General features: G+C 52.2%; 1 protein-coding gene across 7 annotated transcripts; it reads left to right on the top strand.

The window, feature by feature from the left end:
- Positions 1-4,684: 4,684 nt before the first annotated feature.
- On the top strand, positions 4,685-27,095 carry LOC103346529 (trafficking protein particle complex subunit 9-like). 7 transcript variants are annotated; one of them, XR_016225675.1, is made up of 6 exons: positions 10,762-10,987; positions 11,910-12,021; positions 13,668-13,813; positions 20,106-20,191; positions 22,691-22,817; positions 26,909-27,095. XR_016225675.1 is itself a non-coding variant. In XM_089320745.1 (4 exons), the coding sequence occupies exons 1-4, from the start codon at positions 9,503-9,505 to the stop codon at positions 22,373-22,375; spliced, it is 357 nt and encodes a 118-aa protein (XP_089176871.1). In that variant the 5' UTR covers positions 9,269-9,502; the 3' UTR covers positions 22,376-22,421. The 7 variants fall into 7 exon arrangements, 1 of the variants encoding a protein (XP_089176871.1); XR_016225676.1 differs by lacking the exons at positions 10,762-10,987; positions 11,910-12,021 and adding an exon at positions 4,685-4,958; XR_016225674.1 differs by lacking the exons at positions 10,762-10,987; positions 11,910-12,021 and adding an exon at positions 7,111-8,436.
- Positions 27,096-27,928: the final 833 nt, after the last annotated feature.

Raw genomic sequence — 27,928 nt, 5'->3', positions numbered from 1 at the left:
TCCTTCCAGATTTTGTAGTCTGAAGAACACAGCATGGTACTTGGCCTGCATGAGTGCTCAGAAAATTCAAGTATGGGTAATGGCAAAGTTGTCTTCCCTTGAAGGAGTTTGTGTCCCAAAAGCTGTTCTAGGTCTGGGGCTGGGGATGAGCCAGAGGAACAGAGGCTGTCACTGAGAAATGGGCACAAGGACCACCCCAGAGAGACTCCTGCCGGCCAAGTGTGGTACCACTTGAGCAGCAAAGAGGTGGCAGCCAGTCAGATCATCACCAGCACCCGTCTGCTCATCATGGTGCCAGTGCGCACACAGCTCAGCATCCTCACTGGAATTGATGGACTCCGGCTCCATCCTCAGTAAATAAAGCATCATCTGCACCATGCATTGGCCCTCCGGTCAGTGTCCTGTGTTTCAGGATCACCAAACGCTTGATGGGGAAACCATCCTCCCCCGTGGACAAATTCTGGGTTATAAGCGCTGCACACAGCATCAGCCCCTCTCTTTCCATTCTCTGACATTTCCTTTGGTGTAGCAGGATGCTGATGGTGATTATAGATGTCATTGGTTAAATTTATTCAGTGCTGGTTTCTATGGATCACTGTTGTTTGGCGTATTATCTCATTTTATCATTAGTGATTCCTTAGCTCCTCACTGCAGCAAAACAGGTCTCAGCAGGGTTGAGTGATGTCCCTTAAAGAATTGCGTGAGGAATGAGGAAGGACCAAGCCATTTCTTCAGATGTGGGTCTGACTGCACTGCCCCAGGCCCCTCCCCACGCAGACACCTCTACTGCTCTGGTCCTCAGGATCTGTGCCTTTCCCTTCCACGGTGACTTTGACCTTTGAGGCCAGAGGCCTTGCCCTCCTCAGCCCCACTCACCCCCAGCTCCTTCCTTAATCCTCTAGGGAGACTGCTGCACATGCATTTAATTGCACCTGGTCTCCATTTTCTTCATTTGGAAAAAGGGGGCCGATAATGCTCCTGTCCTGAGTCAGTAGCCGGTCAGTTGCTTCTGGCAGTGGGTGACGGGAGTCTGAATATCCATGTGCAGCCTGCCCCAGACAGCAGGCTCACTGGCATGGTGGTACCACTTCCCTCCCTCCCTCCCTCCCTCCCTCCCTCCCTCCCTCCCTGCTAATGAGAGGGATGGGGTGAGGTGCAGGACAGTGCTCTTTACCTTAGAAATCTCTGCATTCACTCAGAAATGCTGATTTATAATTATTACTTGCTTAAACATCTGTACATGTTTAAGATGTTTAAGTCTGTCTACAGAACAAACCGTAGACTCCTTGGGGACGAGTCCAGTGTCCAGCCTGGCCTCTTTGTGACAGCTGGGAAAGTGCTGTTTGGTCGCAGGCACACTCCTCCCCCCGTCCTGCCTGCTGGCTGCCTTGGAACTTGGTGCGGACACGTTTCCTGGGCCAATGGTAACCTTGTCAAGGAGAGTGCCTTGATGTTGCCTCCATCCTTAGGCCCTCACGTGGAGCAGCTGCTGCTGAATGTCTGGATCCACTGAGGGACGCCCTGCACAGCCCTCGCCTCCATGGTCTGTACCTGTGTGCCTCGGAGTGCTCAGGAAATATCACAGCTGCCCGTTCTGTTTAATGAGCCTTTATCTTGTGTTTGTGTTTTCTTCAGAGAAGAAGGATGTGACTCAGAGCCTGGAGAACTACACCTCCAAGTGTCCTGGGACCATGGAGCTCATCGCTCTCCCAGATGGCATCACCCTGACCCTGTGCCCTTCTCCAAGCTCCCCATTGTCAGGTAAGGTGGGCGGGGCTTCTCCTACCCCATGTGTAGAGATATTGAGAAGAACTTCCATGTTTTCCTGGATGATCGCCATCCTGGGATATGTGGACATGAGAGCCCAGGCCTGTAATGTCCCACAGTGGCCCCAGGCACTTGCCTGTTCAATGGCAGAGCCACGTCCTGACCCAGGTCTGCCTGGGCTGTGACTGAGACTAGTCTGACCTTGTCACTCTCCTACTTACAAGGTTCCAGTCAGCTCCTTTTTCTTGGGCCACGTGGCCCAGCAGCACAGGAATGGGAGAAACTTCTGGAACACACCAGGAGCTTTCCGGCCTCAGTGCCTTTGTACGTGTTCTGCCTATCCCTGGCATTCATTGTCCTCTCCCTGACTTTGTCTGGTGTTAACCTATCCCTTTATTCATTTATTTTAGAGAGATTTTTCTTTCTTTCCTTTTTTAATTAGACAGGTAGAGTTACAGACAATGAGAGAGAGATAAAGAGAGAAAGGTCTTCCTTCTGTTGGTTCACCCCCACAAATGGCCGCCACGGCCAGTGCTGCGCTGATCTGAAGCCAGGAGCCAGGTGCTCCTTCCTGGCCTCCCATGCAGGTGCAGGGGCCCAAGCACTTGGGCCATCCTCCACTGCCTTCCTGGGCCAAAGCAGAGAGCTGGACGGGAAGAGGAGCAACCTGGTCTAGAAACCAGTGCCCATTTGGGATGCCGATGCTGCAGGTGGAGGATTAGCCAAGTGATCCATGGTGCTGGCTGAGATTTTTCTTTCTATAATTAATTTGAGGGGCATAGAAATAGACAGAGATAGACAGATAGATAGACAGACAGATAGATAGATAGATATGGATTCTGTCCTCTAGTTCACTTTCCAAATGACTGCAATGGTCTAGCTCAGTCCTGAAGCACAGAGCCAGGAACTCAGTACAGGTCTCCAACAGGGGTGTCAGGAACCCCATCACCTGAGCTATCACCACTGCTTCCTGGGGTCTGCGTTAGCAGGAAGCCAGAGTCAGCTCGGTATTGAACCTAGGCACTCAAATGTGGGAACCAGATATCTTAGGTGGGGGTTAGGGTTAGTGTCTTGACCACTAGGCCAAATGCCTACCTCCCTTCCCCACACTGTTTCTATAGACTCACAGCCAGCTCAGTTGCCTTCTGGGTGCAAAGCCAGTCCTCTAGTTTCCATGGTACATTGGTCACCTCCATCATGGCATTCACCACCATGTGTGGTCCAGGAATTGCCTCCTGGACAGGTGACCATCTCTCCTGCTGGGTCTAGACTTAGATGGTGGAGGCCTGTGACTCCTACAGAGTAGGCACCTGTAGAAATGGAGGAACTGACCTCAAGTGATTTCCGTGTCCCTGACCCATCTGAAGACTGAAAAGAAGCTTGAGACGTGGCTTTGCCGCTGATGGGGGTGCTGTGACCCCAGGTGTCTGTGGAACCAGTCCCCACGGGGTTGGGCTGCTGGTCCCTGCCCTGCCCCCCACATTGAGAACAGCCCCAGGGCATTAGGTTTCCAAGAGCATCTTGTGCAGCAGGAGTGCGTGGCATGGGGCTGCTCAGTGTCTCTCTCCTCACAGCTCATTGAAGGCAGGTGTGGTATAGCCAGAGCTGTGTGACCCCCCCCCCCAGAGCTGGGCGGGCAGGGCCACCTGGCACACATATTCCTGGCAGGTGTCTGAAGGGCACTCTTGAGGCAGCTGCTCAGCTGGAGGTGGCCACAGCCTGGGCTGCAGCCTGAGGGCTTGCTCTGGCTGCCAAGGGCTCTGTCTCGGGAGGGATGTGCAGCAGTGAGGCACGGGTGGGCCTGAGGAGGCCGCAGCTGCTCTGCCATGCCCCCTGCCTGCTGGGAAGGGAGGGCTTCCTTGTGGGCTTCGCTCTAACTAAGGCTTCGAGTGGAATGTGTTTAATTTGGGATTAAGGGCACGATTCATTTTTTTAAATAAAAGACTAGAAAAGCCTTTCTTAATAATTTTTATCTGCATCGTGGCTTGGATCATTTTTAAATTTAGAAAACCTTGTATAATAGGGCACTCCGCAGTTCATGGAACGTTCTGGGCCGTGTGCGGATCTCTGAGCAAGCAGGCCTCTCATCAGTGAAGCTGGAAAGGGTTGTTCCTCACAGGGCATGGCCACCAAGAAGGGACTTGATCTCCCAGAGACGCTGGAGGGGAGGGAGGCTGAGCCATCCAGGCAGCCCTGGAACTGAGATTTGAGGCCTTGGGTTTGTTCTCCACTAACCTGGGGCCTTGGACAAGGACATAGCCTCTCTGAGCTTTGTTCTCAGGTTTCCCACAGGCTTAGAAATGCCCCTTCATGGGCTGTTTGGTTTTATTTCACCATGGCTCCTACGTACAGCAACACCAGCATAGTTCCTGGCCCATAGGAAACACGAAATGAATCTCCGTTGTCTTTTTTCCTTTTTTTTTTTTTAAGGTTTTTGAATTTGTTTATTTGAGAGCTAGAGTTACTGACAGAGAGAAAGGTATTCCATTCACTGGTTCATTCTCCACATGGCTGCAGCGGCCAGAGCTAGGCTCATCTGAAGCTGGGAGCCTCCTCAGGGTCTCCCATGCAGATGCTGGGGCGCACACATTTAGGCCTCTTTCACTGCCTTCCCAGGCCATTAACAGAGACCTGGATCAAAAGAGGGGCAGCCAGGACTTGAACTGACGCCCATGTTGGATGCTGGCCCTGTGGGCGGAGCTTAGCTCACTATGCCACAGCACCAGCCCTTTGTTTTTCTTTCTAAAAGATTTATTTGTTTGTTTGAAAGGCAGACTTAGAGAAAGAGAGGTCTTCCATCCGCTGGTTCATTACCCGAATGGCCACAACAGGCTGGGCCAAGCTGAAGCCAGGAGCCAGGAATTGCATTCAGGTCTCTCACATGGGTGACAGCTGCCCAAATACCTGGGCCATCTTCCACTGGTTTCCCAGGTGCTCCCAGCAGGGAGCTGGATCAGAGGTGGAGCAGTCAGGACTTGAACCAGCACCCAAATAGGATGCAGGCCTTGAAGGCTGCTGCTTAACCCACTGAGCTACAACGCTGGCCAAGTTTCCTTCTTGGAGACATTTTTATACCCACACTTCCCAACAGTGCATGGATCACATAGGCCTGGTGTTGTATCAGAGTGACAGCAGCAGCTCCCTGCCTCGCATTCTCGTCACTCCGTGTTCAGGAAAAGAGAGAAGGAAAGGTAGGGGCCATCCTCTCAGGGGCCTTTATAAGTGTCCCTATGCTTTCCACCGTCCCAGGTCCATACCCCTGAACTATATGACGGAGGTGAAGCCTCAGGACTGTTGGCCAATGGGGCGGAGTGGGGGAGTGGACGTTAGGAGTCAGCCCTCAGTCCAGGCCCCATGTCGTGCGTTGTAACCCACTCAGCCTGCCATGCTGCCCAGGCACAGAGGCCAGTTTTCGTGTCCAGACTGCCATGCTGTGGGGCAAGACAGCACACTGGTGGGAGCTGCCCTTCCCTCCTCTGAGAGGGAGGCCTTGGACAGGAAGCTCCGCCACAGAGTGGGGGTGTGCTCTGTTTTGTGAGCTGTGTAGCCTCTTCCTGAACTTGTGACATGTTCTGCCTAGGAGGGCTGGGTCTGGGGGCCTGTGTTTTTATCCGAGACTAATTTTCATGCACAGATACACATTCGCTTACTTTAATGTGCTTGCCAGCTTTTGCTTTTGTGCTGTTCTCTTAAGTTTTCCCTGCTTGGAAAGATAAGGAATTAGGACAAACGTGATGTCCTTGCTCTGTAATTCTTCAGCCTCTAATGTTTTTCTTCTCCTTGTCCAAGTAAGATCTTTCTTCTCCAGAGATATACCCCAGGTCATGCTTCTGGAACAGGCCGTGTGAGCTTCCTCCTCTGAATCCCTCTCTGTCACAGGCCTCTGATGCGTAAGCACTTCCCTGGGCTTCAGGAAGGAGGAACTGTAGCTAATAGTTATTGATGTAACTTCTTAAGGCCAAACATTAATAACTTCCCTTAATGTAAAATTGGAAAAACCATAGGATTCTGCCCAGTAGACTTGTATCCAAACTCTGTTTTCTGTAATTAATCGTGTGGCTGTGAAATAACCATTTAGCTTTTCCATGCCTTCATCTCCTCCTCCCAAAGTGAGGCCGCTGGTGCTGAGCTCCTGTGAGGACTGAGTGAGACCCTGGGGAAGCACAGTGTAGGCAGCAGAGGTCTCTGCAGGTCTGTGTTCTCCTGGAAGCTCCAGGGAGCTCTTGCACTGATTAAAGTGACTTTACCGTTTCCTGCCAGTTAATGCTTTTGCCTATACATACAAGTATTAAGTTATGTCAGCTGAATTAAATCCATCGCTCCCTATGAAATGAAATGTGACTTTATTTACTCTTGAAAATTCATGTTACTTAGAGCTAGAGCTAGGAAATGAGGAGTGGTTGTGTTGGTCCACGTGTCTCTCATCTGATTGTCTATCCTCTCTCTCTGTCCCTGTCACTCTCACCCTCTCATCTGTCCATCCATCCATTTATCCATCTTCCTGTCTTTCTCTCCCCATCTGTCTTTATCTAATCTATCCATTCACCCACCTACCTTTCTGTTTGCCCGTCTGTCTATATATCTGTTGATTACCAATCTATCTGACCACCTTTCTATCTATCCGTCTTTCTATCTATCCACTGTCTGTCCATCCACCCATCTATCCATCTGCCTACTTTGCTATATGTATACTTATGGTGTCCTGTAATATATTATTATATGATAAACTCCATCCTATTGTTATTGTGATGCTTCCATCATTCCTGATTTGGCCAGTGGGGGCCCCTTCAAGAAGTCTGCTGTGTCCTTTGTCACATGTGTAGGGTTCATCTTATCTAACACTTCCCCTGCTCCAGCCCTGCAGTCAGTTGCAGCCCAGCCCAGTGGGCTGTGTTCCAGGTGTCTCACATCTACAGCCCCTTCTCTGGTCGTGAGGACCCTGCCCTCCACTCTCATGAACAGCTACTTCTCTGTTTTCTCGTCTATCACCTGTTGTTGTCCTATGTGTCTCCCTGTGTAGCTCTGCATGCCTCTGCTGGGGTGCTGCTGGACCCAGCCCATGGGCCCTTCCTGCTCTGCCTGGACCTCGTCATCTGTGCTGGGCCGGTGCAGGCACCCACCTGGCTCTGTCCTGTCTGGTGGCATCAGGACTGACTTGTTAGGGGCGGGAAGGGAAGGGGGTGGGTGCTGTTGGATGCATTTGGATCAATGAAGACACTCGGCCTTAGACTCTTAGTCTAGCACGCTTGGCTCGCCTAGAAATGGTTCAAGTGGTTATTGTGTGGGTACTATTCTGCCTTATTTCCTAGAGTGTTTGCAGCAGCACACATAAATATACATTAAAAATAGTCCTGCCAGAGTGATGGGAAAGCAAGGGCGCGATGGGAAAATAAAGGACAAGTTTTGTTAGTACCTGGAAGTCTTAAGGTACCATGTGAGGGCTGGAAGGGGCAAAGCATAACCTGGCTGTGGCCAACAAGAAGTCAGCCTGCTGGATGCTGAGGTCCTCTGTCTCATGAGCAGACAGGTCCAGTCCCACTGGGGAGACACGTCTTCGTGGTGACAAGGCTCATGGGGTCTCAATGAGGCGACCTTGGGGTGCAGGGGATGGCTTCCTGCACAACATCACTGCAGAGGTCTCCTCCAATCCCAGCAGTCGGCTGTGCACATGCAGGGTGTGATGCCCCAGTGTGCTCACTGATGACCAGCGGTGTGCCTGGCTGGCTGCTGTCTGGCTTGCTCCGGCACCACCACTGAGAATGTCCAGAATGACGGGTGGATTGCTGACACATCAGCTTTGCCTGGTGAATGTGATTTCCTAAGTGAGCTTTTGGCAGGAGTCAGGCAGCACCTCGCAGAGTTATGTTCTCAGGCATCAGAAAGAAGTGGCTGGGGGTGGGGGTGCTGACTGAGGATGGCAGCTGCCTGTCACAGGTGCTTGGTTCCCGGCAGTCCTCCAGCGAGCTGGTGTGGGATGCTTAACTAGAGGCACTGTATACAGGTGGTCTGCTCTTCCTCAGTCTTGCTTCTCATCCTCACAGTTGAAACATGATGTTAGTCCTGAACTCATGCGGGGCTTTAAACCCCAGAGTCCTGTACTGATGGGACTGTGAGGGTGGAAGCCTCACACAGTCCCATGGCCTAAGAGTGCCTACTGGGAGATCCCCAGGTCTTTGGTGGGTGTTGCCCAGAAAAGATAACTCTCATGTGATTGTGGATGCCTGAGTCAGGCCCAGCTGTTGTATCCCCTTCCTGGCTGGCCAGGGGGTCCTTCTTCTGTGTGCGCTCCACCCAGCCATCTGCCACCCTCACAGATGCACAACAGGTGCCGCGACCAACCTTGGAGTTGAACCTCCAAAAACAGTGATCTGCATAAACCCATCTTTCTTCATGGGTATTTGTCCAAGGTATTTTGCTGACCAGTCCTATACAGCAGCTCTGTGGACTGGGCCATAGTCTTCCTCAGAAATCAAGTCTGCGGCTATTTTAACGTAGTAGCCAATGATTTCAAAGTCCTATGCCCAGGAGTGCTTAATTTAAAAAAAAACATTTACATCAGGTGTTGCACGGCCCCCTGCTAGCTCCAGGCAGCCTCAGCGGAGGTGCATTTGGAGACTGAAGCACCTTGTTAGTGCTAGGCAGTCAGCTGCTTGGAGGATACCTGCGCTGGTGAGTGAATGATCACACCTGCTGTATAGGGCTATCAGACGCACCTGAGGAGAGTCTCGTCCTTGTAATTCTGGTGCCAGAACAGATGATTGAAGCCATTTTCTTTTCTGTTGAGGTCTCTTAGTTTTTGACGGTAAAGCTGTTTTAGCAATTTATAGGAAACTACTTACCTCTTCTCTGGAGCAGGAGAACCGGAACTAACCTCACCCCTAAATGGTTTCAAGTAATTATGATGCAAATTAATAATAAAAAAGGAGACAAAGTGCATTTCTATTTTAATTCTATTGCAGAAGTCAATTAATCTAATATGTATTGAGTGCCCAAGATGGGTCTGGCTCTGTGCTAACTGCCAGGGACTCAGTCATGGTCAAGGATGACTGCCAGGAGGGCTGCCAAACCCTCCGTGGGCACTGCTGTCTGGAGGTCCTGCCGAGGACAGCCAGCTCAGATTACAAGCCTTCCGCTTGATTCTCCACAGAATTGCCTACAGAGGGGGATGACCAGTAGTTATAGCACCAGCCACAAATAACCATGCAGACCAAAAGCACATCTTATTAAAGAAGAAATAGGTGCCATTTCCCACTCCCCAGTGAGCCTCCGAGTTGGGGTGGTGATGTGGGTAGGGAGTCTGCTTTTTTAGGAGCTATTGCTGAGCTCCTTGCACCTGGCAAAGAGCCCTAGAGTTACTGAAGGTATTGAAATTTTTAAGAATCTAAGGATCTAAATCCCCCAATTAGAGTTCTGAGTGCCTTTGGTGCTTTTGCAACTTAAAGTTTAGGTTTAATTATGCAGCTTGAGGGGGGATCATACACATTTAATCACAAAGAGGCTGAGAGGCCCAGCACTGAGGCAAGCTGTCAGCCTCACAGGTGCCCCAGGGTGGGGGCCCTGTGCTCTCAGCAGTTGTAAGCCCTGGTCCTGCATTTTCTCCCCTACTTGGTATCCTCCTGGAAGTAGTTCTCAAACCAGGGCTGTTGGAGCCAGTGAGGAATGTCTGTAGCATTCGGAAGTCAGAGCGGGGAGGTCTTGTCCTCCTCTGCAGTGTGGTCAGTGCAGGACCTGGAGCATGGGCGGCTTCCCTGTTGCTCCACCTGCGGCCTGGTGAGGCTTCTCACAGCCATCGCCCTTCTGTTACCTGCTCTCCAGTGCTGTCTTCCATGCTTCCCTAGAAGGCAGGCTGAGGAACTAAGAGGGCAGGAGAAAAAGGAGTGCTCTTTGTCCTGTCTCTTCCCTCCTGCCCACTTGATTTTCTGTCAGTTTGCTAATTAGCATCCCACGGTTGCTTTGCTTGATTCCAGTTAGCCACAGTGTGCTGAGCAGAGCCAGGCTTTCCAGATAGAATCTGGAAGAACATTCCTTCTCTGGGACTCCTTACCCCAGGGATCCTGCTCCGCCATAGGCAGTGTCACAGGCCGAACGTGTGAGTTCTGTGGTTATCTGTGCCAAATTATGTTGCGTTTAGGGCAGGAGCCCTGGACATTTTCTGTGGTAGTGGTGGGGGGCATATTTTGTAAAATGACATAGATGAAAAAACTTGAGCTATGACCACTAAGCAAGGGTACTTTTCTGGCTGAACTTGCCCTCAGAGCCCTCCCCCCACAAAGAACATTGTTGAAGGCTGGCGCCATGGCTTACTTGGCTAATCCTCCTCCTGTGGTGCCTGCACTCCGGGTTCTAGTCCTGGTTGGGGTGCCGGATTCTGTCCCGGTTGCTCCTCTTCCAGTCCAGCTCTCTGCTGTGGCCCGGGAAGTCAGTGGAGGATGGCCCAGGTCCTTGGGCCCTGCACCTGCATGGGAGACCAGGAGGAAGCACCTGGCTCCTGGCTTCAGATCAGCGCAGTGCGCCAGGCATAGCGGCCATTTGGGGAGTGAACCAGTGGAAGGGAGACCTTTCTCTCTGTCTCTCTCTAACTCTGCCTGTCAAAAATAAATAAATAAAGATAAAAAAGACACAATATAATATGTAGTTTCACATTTATTAAAAAATAATTTTTTTGAAAAAAGTATACATACCAAGAAGTACACACATGTGTACAGGTAAATGAGTTTTTTGGCCTCTGATCTCATGCATAACCAACACTGAAGAACGAAGAATGACTGTTGCCTCAAGAGCTCTTGGAATGCTTTTACATATTTAAAAAATTTTTAAATTTATTTTCATTTTATTTGAAAGGCAGGGAGACAGAGAATGAGAGAGTGAGAGTGAGAGCGAGAATAAGAATGAGAGAGACAGGGAGGGAGAGATCTTCCATCTGCTGGTTCACTCTCCAAAATGGCTGCCACAGCCAGTATTATGGGTAAAAAAACAGTGAAGAAAGGCATCCTCGGTTCTTTGCCACGAAAGAAGCATTTCCACCTGGACACAGCAGTGAGCAAAGCGAGCTCTATTTAAGTCAGAAACCTGCTGCCACTGCAGCCAGGAGGGTTATCCAAGAGACACAGCCCCAGAAACTGTGTCTGTCCAGTCTCTTAAGTACAACTTCAGGGGTGAAAAACAGAATAGTAGCTAACAGTCCCTTAGGAGGCTGGGGCAAAACGCATCAAAAGGCTGGGTTTGTAATCTTGTCTGTCCTGTCTTGCCTGCTCATGATAAAACAAAAAGGGCCTTCTTTCTGTTTTCACTGTAAACTGAAAACTCAGAGGGTAGAATCACTGCTTCCTTGCTATTCTCATGGGAAAGGAGTGGGATTGGCACTTTTGTCTTGCTCAAGGCAGCTTTTGGGGGGAAGGAAGCCTTCTGGGCCATCTTAAAGAGATTTCCCCTTCTATTGCCTTTTAATTCCCTGCCTCCTCCAGGGCTAGGCCAGGCCAAAGCCAGGAGCCAGGAATTCCCTCCAGGCTCCCACATGGGTGGCAGGGACCCAAGTACCTGAGCCATCATCTGCTGTCTCCCAGGATGTGCACTAGCAGGAAGCTGGATAGGAGGCAGAGTGTCTGGGACTCTAACTGGGCATTCTGACCTGGGCTGCTAGTGTCCCAAGTAACATCTTAACTGCTGTGCCAAATGCCCATCCCTTTTCCATGTTTAAGAACATTTTAGGTGGATCTAGATTTTTCTCTGCTTACAGTGATGATTCCTTGGAAGTACAGCCAAGTTCATGTTTAGGTGGTGACTGTGGTGTGGAATAGGAAGCTGTTTGTGTCCCAAGAGACCTGAATTGTCTTATACATGAGTTAACCCTCAGGTGTAGAGCAACTGTGTCCTAGCCCAGGGGTCAGCAGCAGGGATCCAGAACCTCATGTCTTCACTGCAGTCCAGTGCTGTGATTTTTACACCAGGGACTCTGCTCTGTGTGTGCATAAGTAAATGTTGTTTTAGGAAGGGGCAGAGGAGGGGATTATGTTGACCTACTACCTGTCAGGTGCTAATACAGGTACCTGACATGTGTTTCCAGCTTAGTCTTGGAGTGACTGCTGAGGTACATGGGGATCTTACTATTTTTCAGGGACTTCTCACTTTTCCTACCTTTCCAGTGAAAGAGCCGAGGGCCACGCAGTGCCAGTGGCCTCTGGGATTGGATGCTGGCAACTCCTTGCCCTGTGGTCATGGTCTTTCTCCTACCTGAGAATGTCTCCCAGGCAGATGGTGAGCACTGGCCACAGGCAGGTCCCTAGGTGGCTGGGTGTGGGCCTGAGGCTCAGCCTAGCCTTCAGAGGGGCCTGAGTCCACGGATTGTGCAGCTGGTATTTCCAGAATGTTCACAGGGCTGGGATTTGCAGTAGTCAGGAATGAGCTGCTTAGCCTTGAGCTTAGCTTCTGAAAGATTTGGAAGCTTGGGATTCTATTCAAAGTCCGAGTCCTGGACTGGGTGCCTGGCGGGGACACAGAGAGGGCTCTGGTGCAGCTGTCCTCTGCAAGCTTCCAGCAGAATTGAAGCAGACAAAAGATGCACAGTTCTGACCCTCTCTGGTAAACGGGACACAGGGTGCCCACAGGAGAAGGGGGGCGGACGGGGCATGTTCGACATAACCCGTGGTTTGCAGGATGCTGGTTTGTGAGCTGCAGCTCCTGCCTGCGAATGCCGTGGACACTGGCTGAAAATCACAGCTGTGACCCAGACTCTGCAAAGATGGGGATGGGAAGTTGTCGGGTGTTTTTTCTGGGTACAGTGGGGATGCTGTATGTGAGTGTATGTAGCGGGTAGGGAAGAGGACTGTACAAGGCATCTGGAGACCCCATCCAGCCCGGCAAGGCTGTGGCTTCGTGGGTTTGGTACGGCAGTCCTCATTCTCCAGTAGAGGTTGGGCTACACGGTAGCAGAAATTTCCGTTGCAGTCTCATTGCAGTCTTAGTGCTTTGTTGCAATGAAATCTGATGCCAGCTGGGCCCTTTTCCAGGCCCCTGAGCTCCCTGGGGTTGCTCCATGATCCTGGTTGCTTCACCTTCCCTGTGTCTGGCTTTACAGTTGTGGAAGGAGAAAGTAGGAGGCCCAGGCTTCCTCTGGGAGGGAGCTGCATGGTTCCCACCCCTCACCTGGTGGCCAGAGCTGCTCCCATGGCCTTATCTCTGGGAGGTGGGGGTGGAGGGACATGCAGGTGCATTGCCGGCAGTGTTGCTATCATACCTGTTCTCCCCCATCCAAAGAGGTTTCCTTAGCAATATTCCTGAGCTGATCCACCACCTTGCCAAGACAATCTCCCAGGAGAGACCCCCCTCCCCCGCCCCCGCCATGGTTTCAGAGCCAGCATCTCTTGCTGTCATCCCTGTCCAGCCATGGGATTTTAGGCTGTGCACTTAATCTCTTGTTTGATAACTGGTTATGTGGAGATCATACTAATGGCACCCAAGCTGACGGTGGATGTGATGCATCAGTGAGACCACACAGATGAAGTGTGGGGTTGGTTCTGTGGGTCTGTGAGCTAACCCACTCCGGGGAGGCAGGGTAAGGGTCAGGTGGCACTGACAGGAAAGCAGGGGTGCTGTTGGCCTCTGACCTCCTGAGCCCAGGGCAGCCCAGCCTGCTGGTCGCAGTAGCAGTGGGGGCTCATCCTGGGCCTTGTCTGTGGGGCCAGGGGAAAGTGGCTGTGCCCCCATCCCGGGGTGGGGGTATTCCTGGGCCTTCCTGAGCTCACTGTGTGTGGCATTCGGCTGCCTTGCCCTGCTGCTGACTTTGAGTGCTTTCCCTTCCTTTGGTTCATCTCCCCTGACATATCCACTTTTGTTCCCACACGTCCTGTTTCCCTGAGGCCAGGCCAGCATGTCTGCTGACATCTTTGTGCCATTTGTCACAGGCGTGTGAAGCTGTTGAACCTCCCCGCCAGCCTCCGGCCACAGACAATGAAGAGCTTGCTGGGTCAGAACGTGTCGGCCAAGAGCCCCTTCATCTACTCGCCGGTCATCGCACACGACCTCAGGGAAGAGTGCAACAAGAAGATAGGTAGGCCCCGTGGCCCCAGCTCTGTCCCCCCGCCCTGCCTCCCACTGCCCCTGGCGCCTCTGGATGTCAGCGCAAAGCTCCAGGCTGGCTGCCTGTGTGCCTTTCCTCCCACGGAAGCTTGTCTGGTTTGCTGCCTTTGGCAGGCAGCTGCCCGTGGAGCTGAGTTTTAAAGCTGTATTTCATTGACGGCATTTTCAGGAAATTCCCAGGAACTGAAAAGAGCTGTGTTTATTGAGACTTAACACGGATGATGTCAGAAAGGCAGTGGAGACAAGCGTGATCTCAGATGATCCGTGCTGACTTCCCACCAGCAGAGAAAGCTCTGCTCTGGGGTTGGGCCGTGTCCCTGGTGCCGTTTCCCCGTGAACGTGGGGAGAGGGGGAGCAGAACCCTGGTTCTCTTGAAGACCTCGCCTCTGCCCTTCTGGCTCCAAGCTCCCCGCCCCTTCCCAGGCTGCAACCACTCATGTCTCTCCTGTCACTGACCCAGGGCACAGTGTGCCCCAGGCCCTCCCTGTCCGGTGTTCTGGTGTCCTTTGCAAGGCCTGGCCATGGCTTGAGCTCTCTCCCTCACTGCCCTGGAGACAGACACCAGTGTCCACTTGCATATGGGGTGGGGATTGCCTGTCATGCTGGTTGGCCTGTGCGTCCCCATGACAGATCTACAGGGGCAGGGGCCTGCATTTCCTAGACAAGGAGCCCGAGTTTAGGGAAGGCCGGGCCCTGCCCAGAGGCCAACTGCTCTTGGTCCCCTCCTGGTGTGGAGGCCCAAGGCTGCTGGCAGCTCTCTCGCTCTCGGTTTTTGATCCTCAGCACTTTCTGTGCTGCCTCTTTATTTCTGATTTTGATTGCTGTGCCTCCTTTTAGGGAAAAGGCACCTTCATTCCTTAGGGGCCCTGCCTCGCATACCACCGCAGCTGCCTGCCTGTCCTGACCCCCCCACCTCTCTCACCTCTGCTTCTCAGATCCAGCCACATGACTCCTTTCTGGTCCTTGAACACATGACTTGTCCCAGTCCCACAGCTTTGGTCTCTGCATGGACCTCGTCCCATTGCTGTCGCTGCCTCACTCACAGTCACGCTGCTTGGGTCTCTGTTCAAATATCGTCTTCTCAGAGGGGGAATCTGCTGCTCCCAGCACTCTGGAGGCCACCCTGCCCTCAGCATCCCTAGCTTGCCCCTCGGTAGTGCCTTTCCTTAACTCAATTAGACATTTGCCTCTTTATGGCTTCCCTCCCACAATGTAGCAAGAGGCCTGGAGCTCTGTGCTGCTCCCTGTCCTGTCCCCAATGCCCATAGCACAATGAAAGAGTGAATGGAGTGGACAGGGCTTGTCCAGGACCTCACTGCCAGGAGAAGTGGCCTCGCTGCTCAGTCTGTGCTGTCCGCAGTGCCACGTTGTTCCCTGCAGAAGGGACACCGGAGCGCTGTGTGGAGATCATCATCGTAGTGTTCCTCCTGTAACTCCAGCACCAGCTGGCCTCAGCTCCTAGTAGGGCCTCACGGTAAACATCACCAACAAGTTGCATGTTGTCAGAACTCCCTGAAAACAGTGCGTCTTTGGAAGGAAAGTTGCTTGCTCAGCTACAGGGCAAGACCAAGTTGGGAGTCCTAGACAGACCTGTGCTTTCTGTCCCTGGAGATCACTTCTTCATTCAGATGCTGCTTGAGAAGAGGCTGGCTCGTATTTTTGTGCCTTTAGTTGTCGCATTAATTTTGGAGGAGTTGATTTTTATCTCCTCTTATAGACAGAAAAACACAGACTCAGAGAGATGGTTTCCTACAGGTTACTTAGCTGCTTAGTGGCAAAGCCAAGAGCTGGGCTCACACATCCCTAGACCAAGTGTCCCGCTCCCAGGGGTGCTCTCTGGTTTGCTCTAATGTGCATGCACACCTGGTGTGGGCCCCAGTTAGCTGCAGATTATGCCTGGCTCCTAAGGGCTCAGGTACAGCGTCATGGCTTCATGGTGGTGTGGCAGCCACCTATACACCATTCTGTCCTTTGCTGTCAGTGTTCAGTAAATCATGTGAGCCCAGTTCCTGGCTAGTGTAAGTGTTCCAAGCATGTTGACACTGGGCTGCACTGAGCTAAGCCAGAGGGTTGCAGCCTGCCCCTACCCACCCAGTTCGTGCAGGCTGGACAAGTGCATAGGAAGTCAAACAGGGAGACAGGATGTCGGTGGCAGAGGTGCTCCTGGGTACCTCCCCTTTGAGTCTGAGCAAAGACTGTGCACTGGGGAGGCGGGGCCAGAGAGGCTCTAGAGCAGACTTGTATAGAGGGCTTAGGGGCTGGAGGCCAGGCTCCTCTTCTTGAGGCCACCTGTGTGATCCACAGGGCCCAGCACAGCAGGGGATCAGGGAGCCCCTGGTTACAACATTATTAAGGATTCAAAGACAGCGACATCAGAGCCTTAAACTCAAGGCCTTGGAGCTTGGCTTGGAGTCTCTGCCCTTGTGGCTCGTGCCCAGCATCCAGCCTCATTACTGTTCTTTGTTCTTCAGCAATTGATGAGGCTTCCTTTTGTGAATGAGGCCCAAAGCCGACACCAGGTAGGAGTTCTCATCGTGATGGGATGCTGATGCTGCAGGTGCCTGTTCACGGAGAGGGTGGAGACTGAGGGGTGCACATCACCTGCCCTGAGCCAGCCAGCCAGGTCATGGCCGGGCCCTGTCTCCTTCCCTCGGCTTAGAACTCGGCACTCAGGGACTGCAGTTTGTTTGTTTGCTTTTCATTTTATTTGAAAGGGAGAGACAGAGAGAGAGCAAGGGAGGGAGGGAGACATGGAGAGAGATCTTCCATCCACAAGTTCACTCTTCAAATGCTTACCACAGCCAGGGCTGGGCCAGTTCAAAGATGGGAGCCCAGAACTCAATGATCCAGGTGGCAAGGACCTGAGTACCCAAGCTGTCACCTCCTGCCTCCCAGGGTGTGTGTTAGCAGGAAGCTGGAACTGCACCTCCTGCCTCCCGGGGTGCACGTTAGCAGGAAGCTGGAATTGAGGTGGAGCAGGGACTGAAACCCAGGCATTCTGATACGGGATGCAGGCATCCCAAGTGGTGTCTGAACCACCATGCCTCACGCCCTCCACCCTTATCCTCTGTGATACAGTTTTGCATCATAGTAAGAAGTGCCTGCTCATCTATTCAGTGGATAATGTCAAGCTTTGTGTTTTTTCTGAAATATCTATAACAGAAGGTTCAGCTGAGATGCATATTATTTGTTGAATACTCATGGGTAGGAGAATGTACTTTGTGTTCCATGACTTCTGATATCTTTTGGACAATTTTCTGCCTATAGTGTGAAGACTCGTGTCCCTTTTGCCTGAGATTCTAGTCTCTGTAAGTCCATCTTTAACTGGGCACTGGAGGTGAGGCAGACCCTGAGGGCCAGTGCTGACACCACCTGCCTTCCGCCTGCACTGAATCCTGGCCTGAGTGCCTGTGTGCAGGCTTCGTCTGGGCCCTGCTCTGAGCAGAGATGATGGCAACCAAGGTCCCAGGCAAGGCCTGGAGGGGTGAAGAGATTCCTCCCTCTTGTGAAAGGACCTTGTGGTATCCCAGATTCAGTCTGAGGTCACTGCTGCCAGGCAGGGTGGCCTGGACAGAACGTGGCAGCCTGGGTTGCAGCCTAGCCCTGCAACCCCCACTCCCCACCATGTGACCTTGGACAGCTGACAGGGCCACCTGGGCTGCACGTGTGCCCTCCATGCTGTGGGCACACTGGGAGCTCATGGGAGCATTGTGCTGAGGGTCAGATTAGAGAGTTCCTGATGTCCCTGTAGATGATGTTTGCACTGGCACTCGTGTGCCTGGGGCTCGGTACTGGGATGCAGCAGGCAATCAGGAGCGCTTCCTCCCACAGGCAGAGGCAAACGTGGCCACAGAAGCACCTGTCTGCACAGATGATAATGGGCGCAGGGGATGGGCCGAACCTGAGACAGCGGGTTTCACTGCCGCTGACTCCTGCTCCCTTGCTGTTTCAGGGAGGGACTGTTGAGGCAGGGGCACAGGCAGGGGATTGTCTGTTTCTGACAAAAATCACTTCTCACAGACTCAGTGATTGACTTTAGACTTACCTGTAGTGGACAAAAGCCGTCAAAGTACAAATTACTTTTTTCGGCACCCTGGAAAGAACAATGATCATTTTTTGACCACGAGAGAGAACAAATCTGTGATACCAGACATAAGGACCTGTTTAAGAGACAATGAGTTCCTCATCTTTGGTTGGGGGTGGGCTGGGGTGCCAGTCTCTTGCAGGCCAAGGGAGGCTGCTGAGGGCGGAGGGGTCAGGTGGGATGAGCACAGCTGCCCTGGCTCCTTTGTGGAGAAGCTCCTGCAGCTTATAAGAGGCTGACGTCAGACCCCTGCAGAGAGAGGGCAGCCTCAGTCCCAGGAGCTACCGAGGGGCAGCTTGGTGGAGGGAGAAAGAGCGTGGGTTCCAGAGCTGACAGCCTTGTGTTTTGAGTCTGAGCAATGATTTATCAGGGCCTAAGATGGGCAGGCTGCCCCACCTGTCAGGAGGAGTTTTCCCTCTTCGTAAAATAAGGCAAGTGCTGGTTCTGACCAGGTGGCAGTCGGTCCTGCACTGTGTTACTCTGTGCCATCATCTTGTGAATGGATCCAAGATGCCAGCTCCCGGTCATCATCACAGGTGTGGTGGAGCTGGTCCTGGATCCTGTGCAGGCTGCCCTGGCACAAGGTGTTTGCAGAAGCTGAAGGCTCTGTGAAAGCCAAGGAATTCCGGCCAGCAAATGCTGGAAAAGCCTCTGCTTCCCCTTCTGCCACCACATCTCTGCTAGGCCCCACCCGGAGTTCCCAGGCCTGGGCCAGAGTCCCTGTGGCACAAGATGCTGGCAGTGGTATTCCCAGGCAGGTTTGCTCATCTGCTAAGACCCCAAGTGCCTGCCTTGTGACCCTGGGGTCACTGCTGTTCCCCCGAGGTGATTACAAACAGCAGTGGGGCAGCCGTGTGGAAGGGCTTTACGCCTCACGTGGGGTCTGATTTTCCTTCACTGCCTTCCAGTTTCATAACAGGTGTTCCGGTGAGAGCCAGGCTCTGCCTGCTGGCATATCTTGGACACCCATCATGGGTACTCTGCTGGTGTCTCGTTGCTTTGTAAGAAATCACCAACTTCCCAGTTTAGAGCAATACAGATTGATTTCCTCACTGTCTGTGAAATCAGGGCGTCCAGTGCAGTCCTATGCCCAGGCTGTGTCCACATCTCAGGCTTGTCCAGGGGAGGTTTGTGTCCATACCCCTCATGGTATCCTCAGCCATTTCCCTGGGGTGGCCCCCCTCAGGTCCCCATACCCTGCTGGCCCCCAGCCCCTCCCTCAGGTCCCTGTTCACCCCTGCTGGCCCCCAGCCCCTCCCTCAGGTCCCTGTACCTTGCTGGCCCCCAGCCCCTCCCTCAGGTCCCTGTACCCTGCTGGCCCCCAGCCCCTCCCTCCGGTCCCTGTTCCCCTGCTGGCCCCCAGCCTCTCCCTCAGGTCCCTGTTCACACCTGCTGGCCCCCAGCCCCTCCCTCAGGTCCCCATCCCCTGCTGGCCCCCAGCCCCTCTCTCAGGTCCCTGTGCTGCTGGCTTGAGTTCCTAGGGGCCGCCCCTCCAGGAGGGGTCTCACCCCCTTTATGGGCTCACTTGATCATGTCTATCCCATCTAGAGCAATCTCCCTTTTGATGAACTTGGTCAGCTGGTTGGGGACCTCTATTAAGTCTACAGGAACCATTCACCTGTGTTCTGTCACGTGGCTTGGTCATCATGTTCACACTCAGGTCATCTTGGGGTTGTTTTGGGGTTGCTTGGAGTCTTGGGGTTATTTCAGAGTTCGGTCTCCCCCAGCGGCTGCTGAGTTACAACTGACAAGGAGGTGGGCTGGGTGGAAAAGTCGTGGTCTTGGGGGGCACAGGTGACCCACACTCTGGGCCTCTTGCCAATGACCCCAGCCTTCTTCCTGCATTGACAGCCTGTGGGGCCCTTGGGGTGCTGTGTGCTGTAAGGGGCCACACCAGGTCCAGCTGTAGCTTTGTGAGGTGGCCTTGGGGTGCCAGCAGGAGTGCAGCCTGCAGAGGGCGGGGGAGGCAGCCTGTGTGTAGTGTCAGGACAGTGGCAATACCTTGCTTTGCGTGGTTTCAGAGAAAGCAGGGCACACCAAGCTGTGAACTTCCCACCTCACAATGGGCATGGCGGCCACCACCTTTGTGGGAAGAAAATCGTCAGTGGGCTGATCTGAAACCCCATGAGAAGTTCAAAACTACCTGCTAACCGCAGGGTTCTTTTGTGTGTGTGTCTAGATTTCCAGTGGGTTCAAGGGGATGTATGTGAAGTCCATCTGATGGTGTACAACCCCATGCTGTTTGAGCTTCGAGTGCAGAACATGGTATGTACCACCGCCAGGGGCCTCTGTGACCGAGAACCCCAGCATGTCACTAAAATGCGTCTTTGCTTACTGTTAGAGGCACTAATTCTGGCACACATGTCTGCTTTGCCCAAGATAGTAAGCGTTTGGTGAATGAAGTCCGTGTTTTGTCATTACCGTGTCTCATGCTTGCTGCCGAGTAGACAGCACAGAGCAACCTTGGGCTTGTACACGCACAGAGCTTTGCCCATTGGCTGTGAGATTGGAAGTCAGCACTTTTGAGTTCATAGGGGCTTACTGGAGATTGTTGTGCTGCTGTGAGGTGACACAGGGATTGAGGCGCAGGGGGAGCTGTAGAGAGAGGTGCTGTGTTACTGCACCATGTAGGGTGTGGAAGATTCACGCCCTGGTCCATGCTTGTTTGGGGGACTTGTGCTGCCTTCAGACTACCATGGGATCCGTTCCCAAGGTTCTCTGTACTGCAACCAGTTTCATAACCGGTGTTCCAGGTGAGAACCAGGCTCTTCCTGCTGGTGTCTCACTGAGGGCCATGCCCTGTGCCAGGTACAGGGTGCGTGGGGCCCGGGGGATACAAAGGCCCATAGCCCTTATCCCTGGTGTGAACACAATGAGCTGTGTTGGGGATGCATGGCGCCTGCCTGGGAGAGACGCCCCTGCTGGCTGGGCCAGACTGCCTGGTGGAGCCACAGTTTTCCGCAAGCCAGGACTGTTGGGCAGCCCTGCTGCATGTGACTGCTCCCCAAGCCTGTGTTAAGCCAGCAGTCCTGAGACTGACTGAGGACCAGTGTTCCCCCAACTGTTGCACAAGGGTTCACTGGCCTCAGGACATGGCCATGGTCAGCCTCTGCTGTGGCTGTCTGGCTCTTGGAATCCAAGGGGGGAATTTACCACAAAGTAGTTAAAATGTCAGATGATTGCTGCTGTTTCTTATACATTTTTTTTCATTTTAAAAGTAGCATTTTTACCTGGTTTAAAAGTAATAAATTACATATTTTAACAAATCAGGAAGGGTAGAGACTTAGACAAGAGAAAAACACCACTTGGATATAGCCAGCATACCATGGTGCTGTGTCGAAAGCTGACTCATGGAACACTTCAGACGTGCACAACCCACCCGCATTTCAGGCAGGCAGCGGTGGCCACACCGCCCTGGCTGTTCTATGAAGACAGAGAGGCCAGTGTGTCTGTTAGAGATGAAAGGCATACGATCAGCTTCACTGAGTGTGCCCTGCCCACTGCACCCCCTCCACACGCACACACACAGATCACTTCACGCCTTTGCCTCACATGTGGGCGGCAGGCGTGCTCACTGCCCCCAGAGTGTCTCTGCTGCCGGCGTCTCCTGTGCACAGAGTTAGACACAGTGTATGTGCATTCCACACACCCAGCTGTCTACACCACGCACACATCTGTGCATGCAGGTTTCATACACCCTGAACTCACACCAAGGCCCAGCATCTTGCCTTCCTGCGTTCCATGTTTGCGCCCTTCCTCTCAGCACACCTACTTACATGCCTTGTCCTGCCACAGATAAAAGAGGTTTTTTTTTTTTTTAAAGATTATTTATTTATTTATTTATTTGAAAGTTGAGTCACAGAGTCCATTTGCTGGTTCACTCCCCAAGTGTCCGCCCAAGCCAGGGCTGAGCCAGGCTTGAAGACAGGAGTTCTGTCTGGATCTCCCACATGGGTGGCAGAGGCCCAAACACTTGGGCCATCTTCTGCTGTATTCTCAGGCACATGGGCAGGCAGCTGGATCGGAAGTGGAGCAGCCAGGATGCAAACCAGCAGCTATATGGGATGCTGGTGTTGCAGGCAGAGGCTTTACCTGCTACGCCCCAATGCCGGCCCTGGATCTGAGAGTTTGAGGGTTGCCTTGACTGCGAACTGTGGAAAGCGGAACCCCACAAACAGGGCAGGACTCTCTGTGTCTTGAGTTCTTTAATTTATCTCAGCAGGGTTCTGTAACTGTGATGAAATCTTGCACATTATTCGTTAGATTTACTCCAAGATAGTTGGAATTTTTGGTGTCTTGTTCATTTTTTTAAACATTTTATTTTCTAATAGTTGACTGGTGATTGTTGACATCTTTTAGATTGTGGGAGACCACGAGGAAGCTTCTGGATCCTGGCTTTGGACTGGCCCAGCCCCGGCCATTGCAGCCATTAGTGGAGTAAAACAGTAGATCTCTCTGTCTCTGTTTCCCTCTTGTTTTCAAATAAATATAAGTGTTTCAAAAAAAGATAAATAAAAATTTTCCTTTGTGTTCATATTCCCATTTGGTGCAAGAAGAAAGCAAAGCGAACATCAGAAACATGGCAGAGAGGACCAAAATCAAGGGCAGCGGCTGTTGATCTGACTGCCCCGTGCGTCACGTGTGCATGGTCTCTGCAGTTCTCTGTGGGTTCTAAGAAGCCGCAGCCTTCCACTGCCTTGTTCTGGGCTGCCAGGTGTGCGGTGCAGGCTGGTCCTGCTCACGTTGCTCTGTGCCTTGCTGCAGGGGCTGCTGACCAGTGGAGTGGAATTCGAGTCACGCCCCACAGCGCTCTCCCTTCCAGCCGAGTCTGGTCTGTACCTGGTGACGCTCGTAGGGGTCCCACAGATGACTGGAACGATCACCGTGAACGGTAAGGGCTTTTCTGATTGCTGCTGTTGAGGGGCTGCCACACTGCTGTTCCGTACACCAGGGTCCAGAGCCTCTCACCCATCTCGTTAGTCCTCGTCCATCAAGGGATGGGGAAAGACTGCCTTTCCTTGGGATGTGGTGCAAGTTGTTGGAGTGTGATTGGCACCTGCCAGGCTCCTGCTGCGCTGGGCGGGGCCCCTTCCTGTGCTCTGTCTGCCTCCTCCTCCAGACAGTCTTCCAACAGCTTGGTTCCTACCTCTGCATCCTGACCTTTCCTGATGCCACGATGTCCCATGTGCTCTCAGGAAGCCCCTGTCTTCTGCTGGATCTCTTGGGAGGGTTGGCTGTGCACACTGAGTCGCTTCTGCCACCAGTGCCATGTTCCTGCACCCTTCCACGTCCTGAGTTTAACCCTTATCCCTTCACCAGAACACCTGTCTGTGGCATCACTAGTGGCATTTTTCTGCCTAAACCTGGGACCAGTGGTTTGGTTTGCTTGGAGCTTTAGTGCTCATTTGCCACCCTGCATGTGTGGCGAGCTGTGTCCTCCAGCCTTGGTTACACCACACCCTCCAGATTTTCTGCGGTCTCTTTGGCCCTTCTTCCTCAGTTTTGCTGGTCTCATGCAGGTGTCCCCTTGCAGCCCAGCCCTCTGACAGGTGCCCCTCGCTCTGTGTTTCTTGTCCTCCTCTCTGTCCTCCATAAGTCACCGGTGGTGAGGGTGTCCCCAGCCCCACAGTGTTTTTCTGCCTCACAGCCCCGCAGACTGCTCACCATACCTGGGGTCAGGTGCACTTCCCTGGCCTGTGCCCCAGCACTTCCCAGCTATACCCCTGGTGTCCAGCGGGTGGGACATGCGTGTTCAACACGTCCAACCCAAGTGTACTAGCTCCCCTCCCCAAAGCAGTCTCTTCTCTGAGACCCCTCTCTCTCCTCTAAAAGGCGTCGTGGTCAACCAGTGGGAGTAACTTTCCCTCGTCATCAGGCCAAGTTCCCCAGCCCTGTGTGGTCCATCTCTGTGCTCCTCTGCCGAGCCTTCCTGCTGGGTTACACATTGTTCCTCTACCTTTGCTGTCTTGCAAGTGCCCTATCCTTTTCCACTTCCTCCACTACCTGTGTGGACTTAGTGGTCCCTGAGCTGTGCATCTCTGTACAGAGCAGTTGGCATTGTTCTTTGGTGTGTCTTGTGCACAAAGCTAGACGGGCTGACCCTGTACTGCTGTGCACAGTAATTGTGGACCCCAAGTCTTTGTCATCAGACTATTATGTGACAGCCATTTTCAGCAATGGTAAGGAAAGGCCTGATTCTAATTAGGGATTATAAAATAGTGGTTGCTCAGCAGGCGAAACATATATCAGGTTCCTGTTGAAAGGGAAATGCAAGAGACCCTGGTTCCAGGTATGGATTTGTGGGGAGAATAGTGTTTTGCCCATTGCAGGGGTGTTTTGACAAGCCCACTCTCTGAGGGAGGGTGAGCTGGAATGGTGTTGAGAGCGCAGCTCCCAGCCAGCAGGAACCTCACGAGGACCGAGGAGGCTGCTGGAGCCCCAGGAGCCCTTGAAAGCCATGCTGGCTTCTCCATTGAGCACACCCCAGGCTCACACAAGTGTAGGCAGGTTGTCACCTGAGCCTCGAGCCACTGGGTATGGTTTCATTTTGTTGCACAGTAAATGCTGTTGACAATAATTAGCTAAATTTCAAAAGCCGTTCTACAGCTTTGCTTAAATAGTTTCAAGTGCTTATCTCACCAGTGGGAAATTTGCTCATCTTAAACGGCAGTGCTCACACACACACACACACACACAGCCAGTTCACCCCATCACAAAGCTGCTGCAATAATAATAATTGGCTCTTGAACTTTCGTCTCTCAACAGAAGGTTCTGAAGCATTTTTCAAATACTCATTAAATTACATTATGTCCCGGGAAGGAATATTAACTGCCATCCTCACTGTGGAGATGGATAAATCTGAAAAGCAAGTGAGTCCCAGGCTGAGATGCTGACTACGGGTTGTGCAGAGATTGATGGCTTACAGGAGCTTTCCCAATTGGGCCCAGTCAGCCTGGTGGGATGGGAGTACAGGTGCTGTTGTAATCCCCACCACAAAGGAGGAGCCCGAGGGATGTTGAGGCTGTGGGCAGGGACTGGCAGGTAACGGAGCCAGCACCAGGACCCAGGTCTACTGCAGGGTTGCCCTTGCTGATTGGGGACTTCAGCAGTGGACAGAAAGGTGGACATGGGGCATGGAACTTTGCTGGGAGTTGTGAGGTCTCTACTTTCCTGTGTCCCAGGTTACCACACCACCATCTTTGGTGTTGTCAGTGACTGCCTGCTGGACCACCTCCCGGGAATAAAGACCAGCGGCTCTACTGTGGAAGTCTGGCACCCATATGGGATTGTTTTATTTTTGTTTTAGATTTTCAGCATCACAGGGAAGCATAAAGGAGAAAGGGAAGTGGCTGTCGGGAGGCCTGGAGCCAGTCACTGTGAATGCTTGGAGGTGCTTCCTGCCACTTTAGAAAACACTTTTCTGAACACGGTGTCATAGATGAGTTTTTGTGAAATCACATTAATAAGCTTTTCCTCACACTTTAACAGAGTCTTAAAAAAACGTTTCTAGTTGCGTTTAAAAAGGACAGCCTGAGGATATCTCAGGACTGCATAACCGCCCTTTCCTTGCTGTTGGATTTGGGCCATTCTCAGTTGTTGCCCTCAGGGGTGACACTTCTTGGACATCCTTTGGCTATTTTTAGGATGTCTGAGATTTTCTAAAAGGTTTTAACTGGTTTGTGTGTCTGATACATGCTTGTTGCTTGCTAGGCAGTGGGCCAGGTGCCAGAGCTGAAACCGTGGGCCCAGCATTCTGGGGCCTGGTGCTCAAGGAGGCTGTGTTCAGCGGGAGAGAGGGAGAAGGCAGAACCAGCATGGCCACTGCCCTCCGGTCCCCACTGGTGGCCGTGAGGGGCTGGGAGCAGGAGTTAGCCATGCACAGTGGGCAGCTGGGAGCATTTGTCAGAGGTGGAGAAAGCATCAGGTGATTGGGGAATGCAATGAAATGCAGGAAGCATGAATTCTAAAGCAGATCCCAGACCTGACTGTGAGAGCTCAGAGCACCAGCCTTTGAAAAGAAAGCTGGTGAGAGTTTTCACGACCTTGTATTAGCCAAAGAGTTCTTTGACATGTCACCAAAAGCAAGATCCACAAAGAAAAAAAAACACTGATAAATTGGGCTTCATCAAAATTAAAAACTGCTGTGCTTCCAGAAATACCACTAAGAAAATGAACAGACAACTCACAGGCTGGAAGGAAATATTTGTACATCATGTTTCTGGTAAGGATCTGCTACTTAACACCCAAACTAAGAAGGCAAACAACTAAATTAGAAAGGTTGACAGAAGTATGGGTTAGCTCTCTCCCCCTGAAAGACTTCCCAGGAGCTAACGAGCAACCTGGAAAGGTGTGTGGCATCATCAATCTTTCTGGAGCTGGTACCGTGTGGGGTTCCTGCTCACACCTGCCAGGGTGGCTGTCCTCAGAAGACAGGCGGTAGCCATGTGTGGTGCTGGAGAAGCCTGCACGTTTGCCATGTTTCTACAAATGTTGAACGTAAATTGACCATATGACTCAGAAATTCGGTGTCCACCCAAGGCCGAGGAAAGCACACAGTGACTCAGAAACTTGTATATGAATGTTCACAGCTGCATTTTTTGTAACAGTCCAGAAAGCAGGCAGAACTTGGATGCCCATTGCCTGGCAAGTGGCTGAACAAAATGTGACACATTTGTACCTGGGTTGCCGCTGAGCAAGACAGGCAAGCAGGGCCCTGACACAGGAACCAAATATGGCCCATTTACACCTGGGGTGCAGCTGAGCAGTGGAGACGCACTGACGCATGCTCCCGACACATGCTTCAGCATGGACACCGAAGGCCAGGATGGCTGCCTTTTATCTCTTACTGAAAAATGGTATAATACATTATACCCTATTTCTCTGGGCTGGCCATTGTGGTGTAGTGGGTAAAGCTGCTGCCTGCAACACTGGCATCCCATATGGGTGTTGGTATGTGTCCCAGCTGCTTTCCTTCTGATCTAGCTCCCTGCTATGGCCTGGGAAAACAGCAGCAGATGACCCAAGTGCTTGGGCCCCTGCACCTGCGTGGGAGACCCAGAAGAAGCTCCTGGCTCCGGCTTTGGTCTGGCCCAGCCCTGGCCTTTGCAACCATTTGGGAAGTGAGCCAGTGGATGGAAGTGTGCTTTCTCTCTCTCTGTAATTCTGCCTTTTAAATAAATAAATAAATAAATAAATAAGTATTTTTTTTTCAAGTGACTCTTGATTAATTAGGTGTTGATTGTAACTAATCTGCTATAAAGGCCCCTGTGACTGGTGAAATGCACTCACCAGCATCTGTGAACACCACCTTGTGCTCCAGGACCCTGACCTAGGCCATGACCCTTTAGAAGAGCTCCCTATCGGGGGTATGGGGGCTTTAGGGGGTTGGTGTGATCATTGGGATTTGCTGACTGCTCCTGTAATGTGAACCAGAGGAGGGGACGCTGACCCTGTCTTGTGGGGTTCAGGAAGGCTCCATAGAAAGTGTGGGATTTACAAAGCATGGTCAAACACAGACCGTAAAGAAGGGAGTGAAATACGACTGAGAACAGCAGGATGGGACAGATGCAGAGCCCTGGAGAGGCAGCTCCCCAGAGACAGAGTGAGCTCAGCGCATGGCACAGTGGACACAGGCCTCCCTGTGGGTCAGCCACACAAAAGAGAATAACCCTGTGGGCATTGGGGGGCAACAGAGCCTGGCAGGAGGAATGATGCTAGGCCTGTGGCCTGATGGCTTGTGTGTGGGCACAATGGGGCTGTGCCTTCCTTCCAGTCTCTTTTTTTTTTTAAGATTTATTTATTTTTATTTGAAAGGCAGAGTTACAGAGAAACACACACACACACACACAGACACACACACCTGGAGAAAGAGAGAGAGAGAGAGAGGGAGAGAGAGAGAGAGAGAGAGAGAGAGAGAGAGAGAGGTCTCATCTGTGGGTTCACTCCCCAAATGGCCACAAAGGCCAGGTTGAAGCCAGGAACCAGGAGCTTCATTTTGGTCTC

This window comes from Oryctolagus cuniculus, chromosome 19, assembly GCF_051225735.1.
Source record: "Oryctolagus cuniculus isolate XC-2025 breed Fujian yellow rabbit chromosome 19, ASM5122573v1, whole genome shotgun sequence".
Taxonomy (NCBI): domain Eukaryota; kingdom Metazoa; phylum Chordata; class Mammalia; order Lagomorpha; family Leporidae; genus Oryctolagus; species Oryctolagus cuniculus.
The sequence above is the reverse complement of the archived record's forward strand: the minus strand, read 5'-3'. Positions and strand labels throughout refer to the sequence as shown.

Coding starts and splice junctions, on each gene's coding strand:
- LOC103346529 (XM_089320745.1), top strand. CDS start 9,503: ATGGGCGGCTTCCCTGTTGCTCCACCTGCGGCCTG. Junction 9,538..13,667: donor GTTGCTCCACCTGCGGCCTG/GTGAGGCTTCTC, acceptor CATTTGTCACAG/GCGTGTGAAGCTGTTGAACC. Junction 20,192..22,285: donor AGCTTCGAGTGCAGAACATG/GTATGTACCACC, acceptor GACATCTTTTAG/ATTGTGGGAGACCACGAGGA.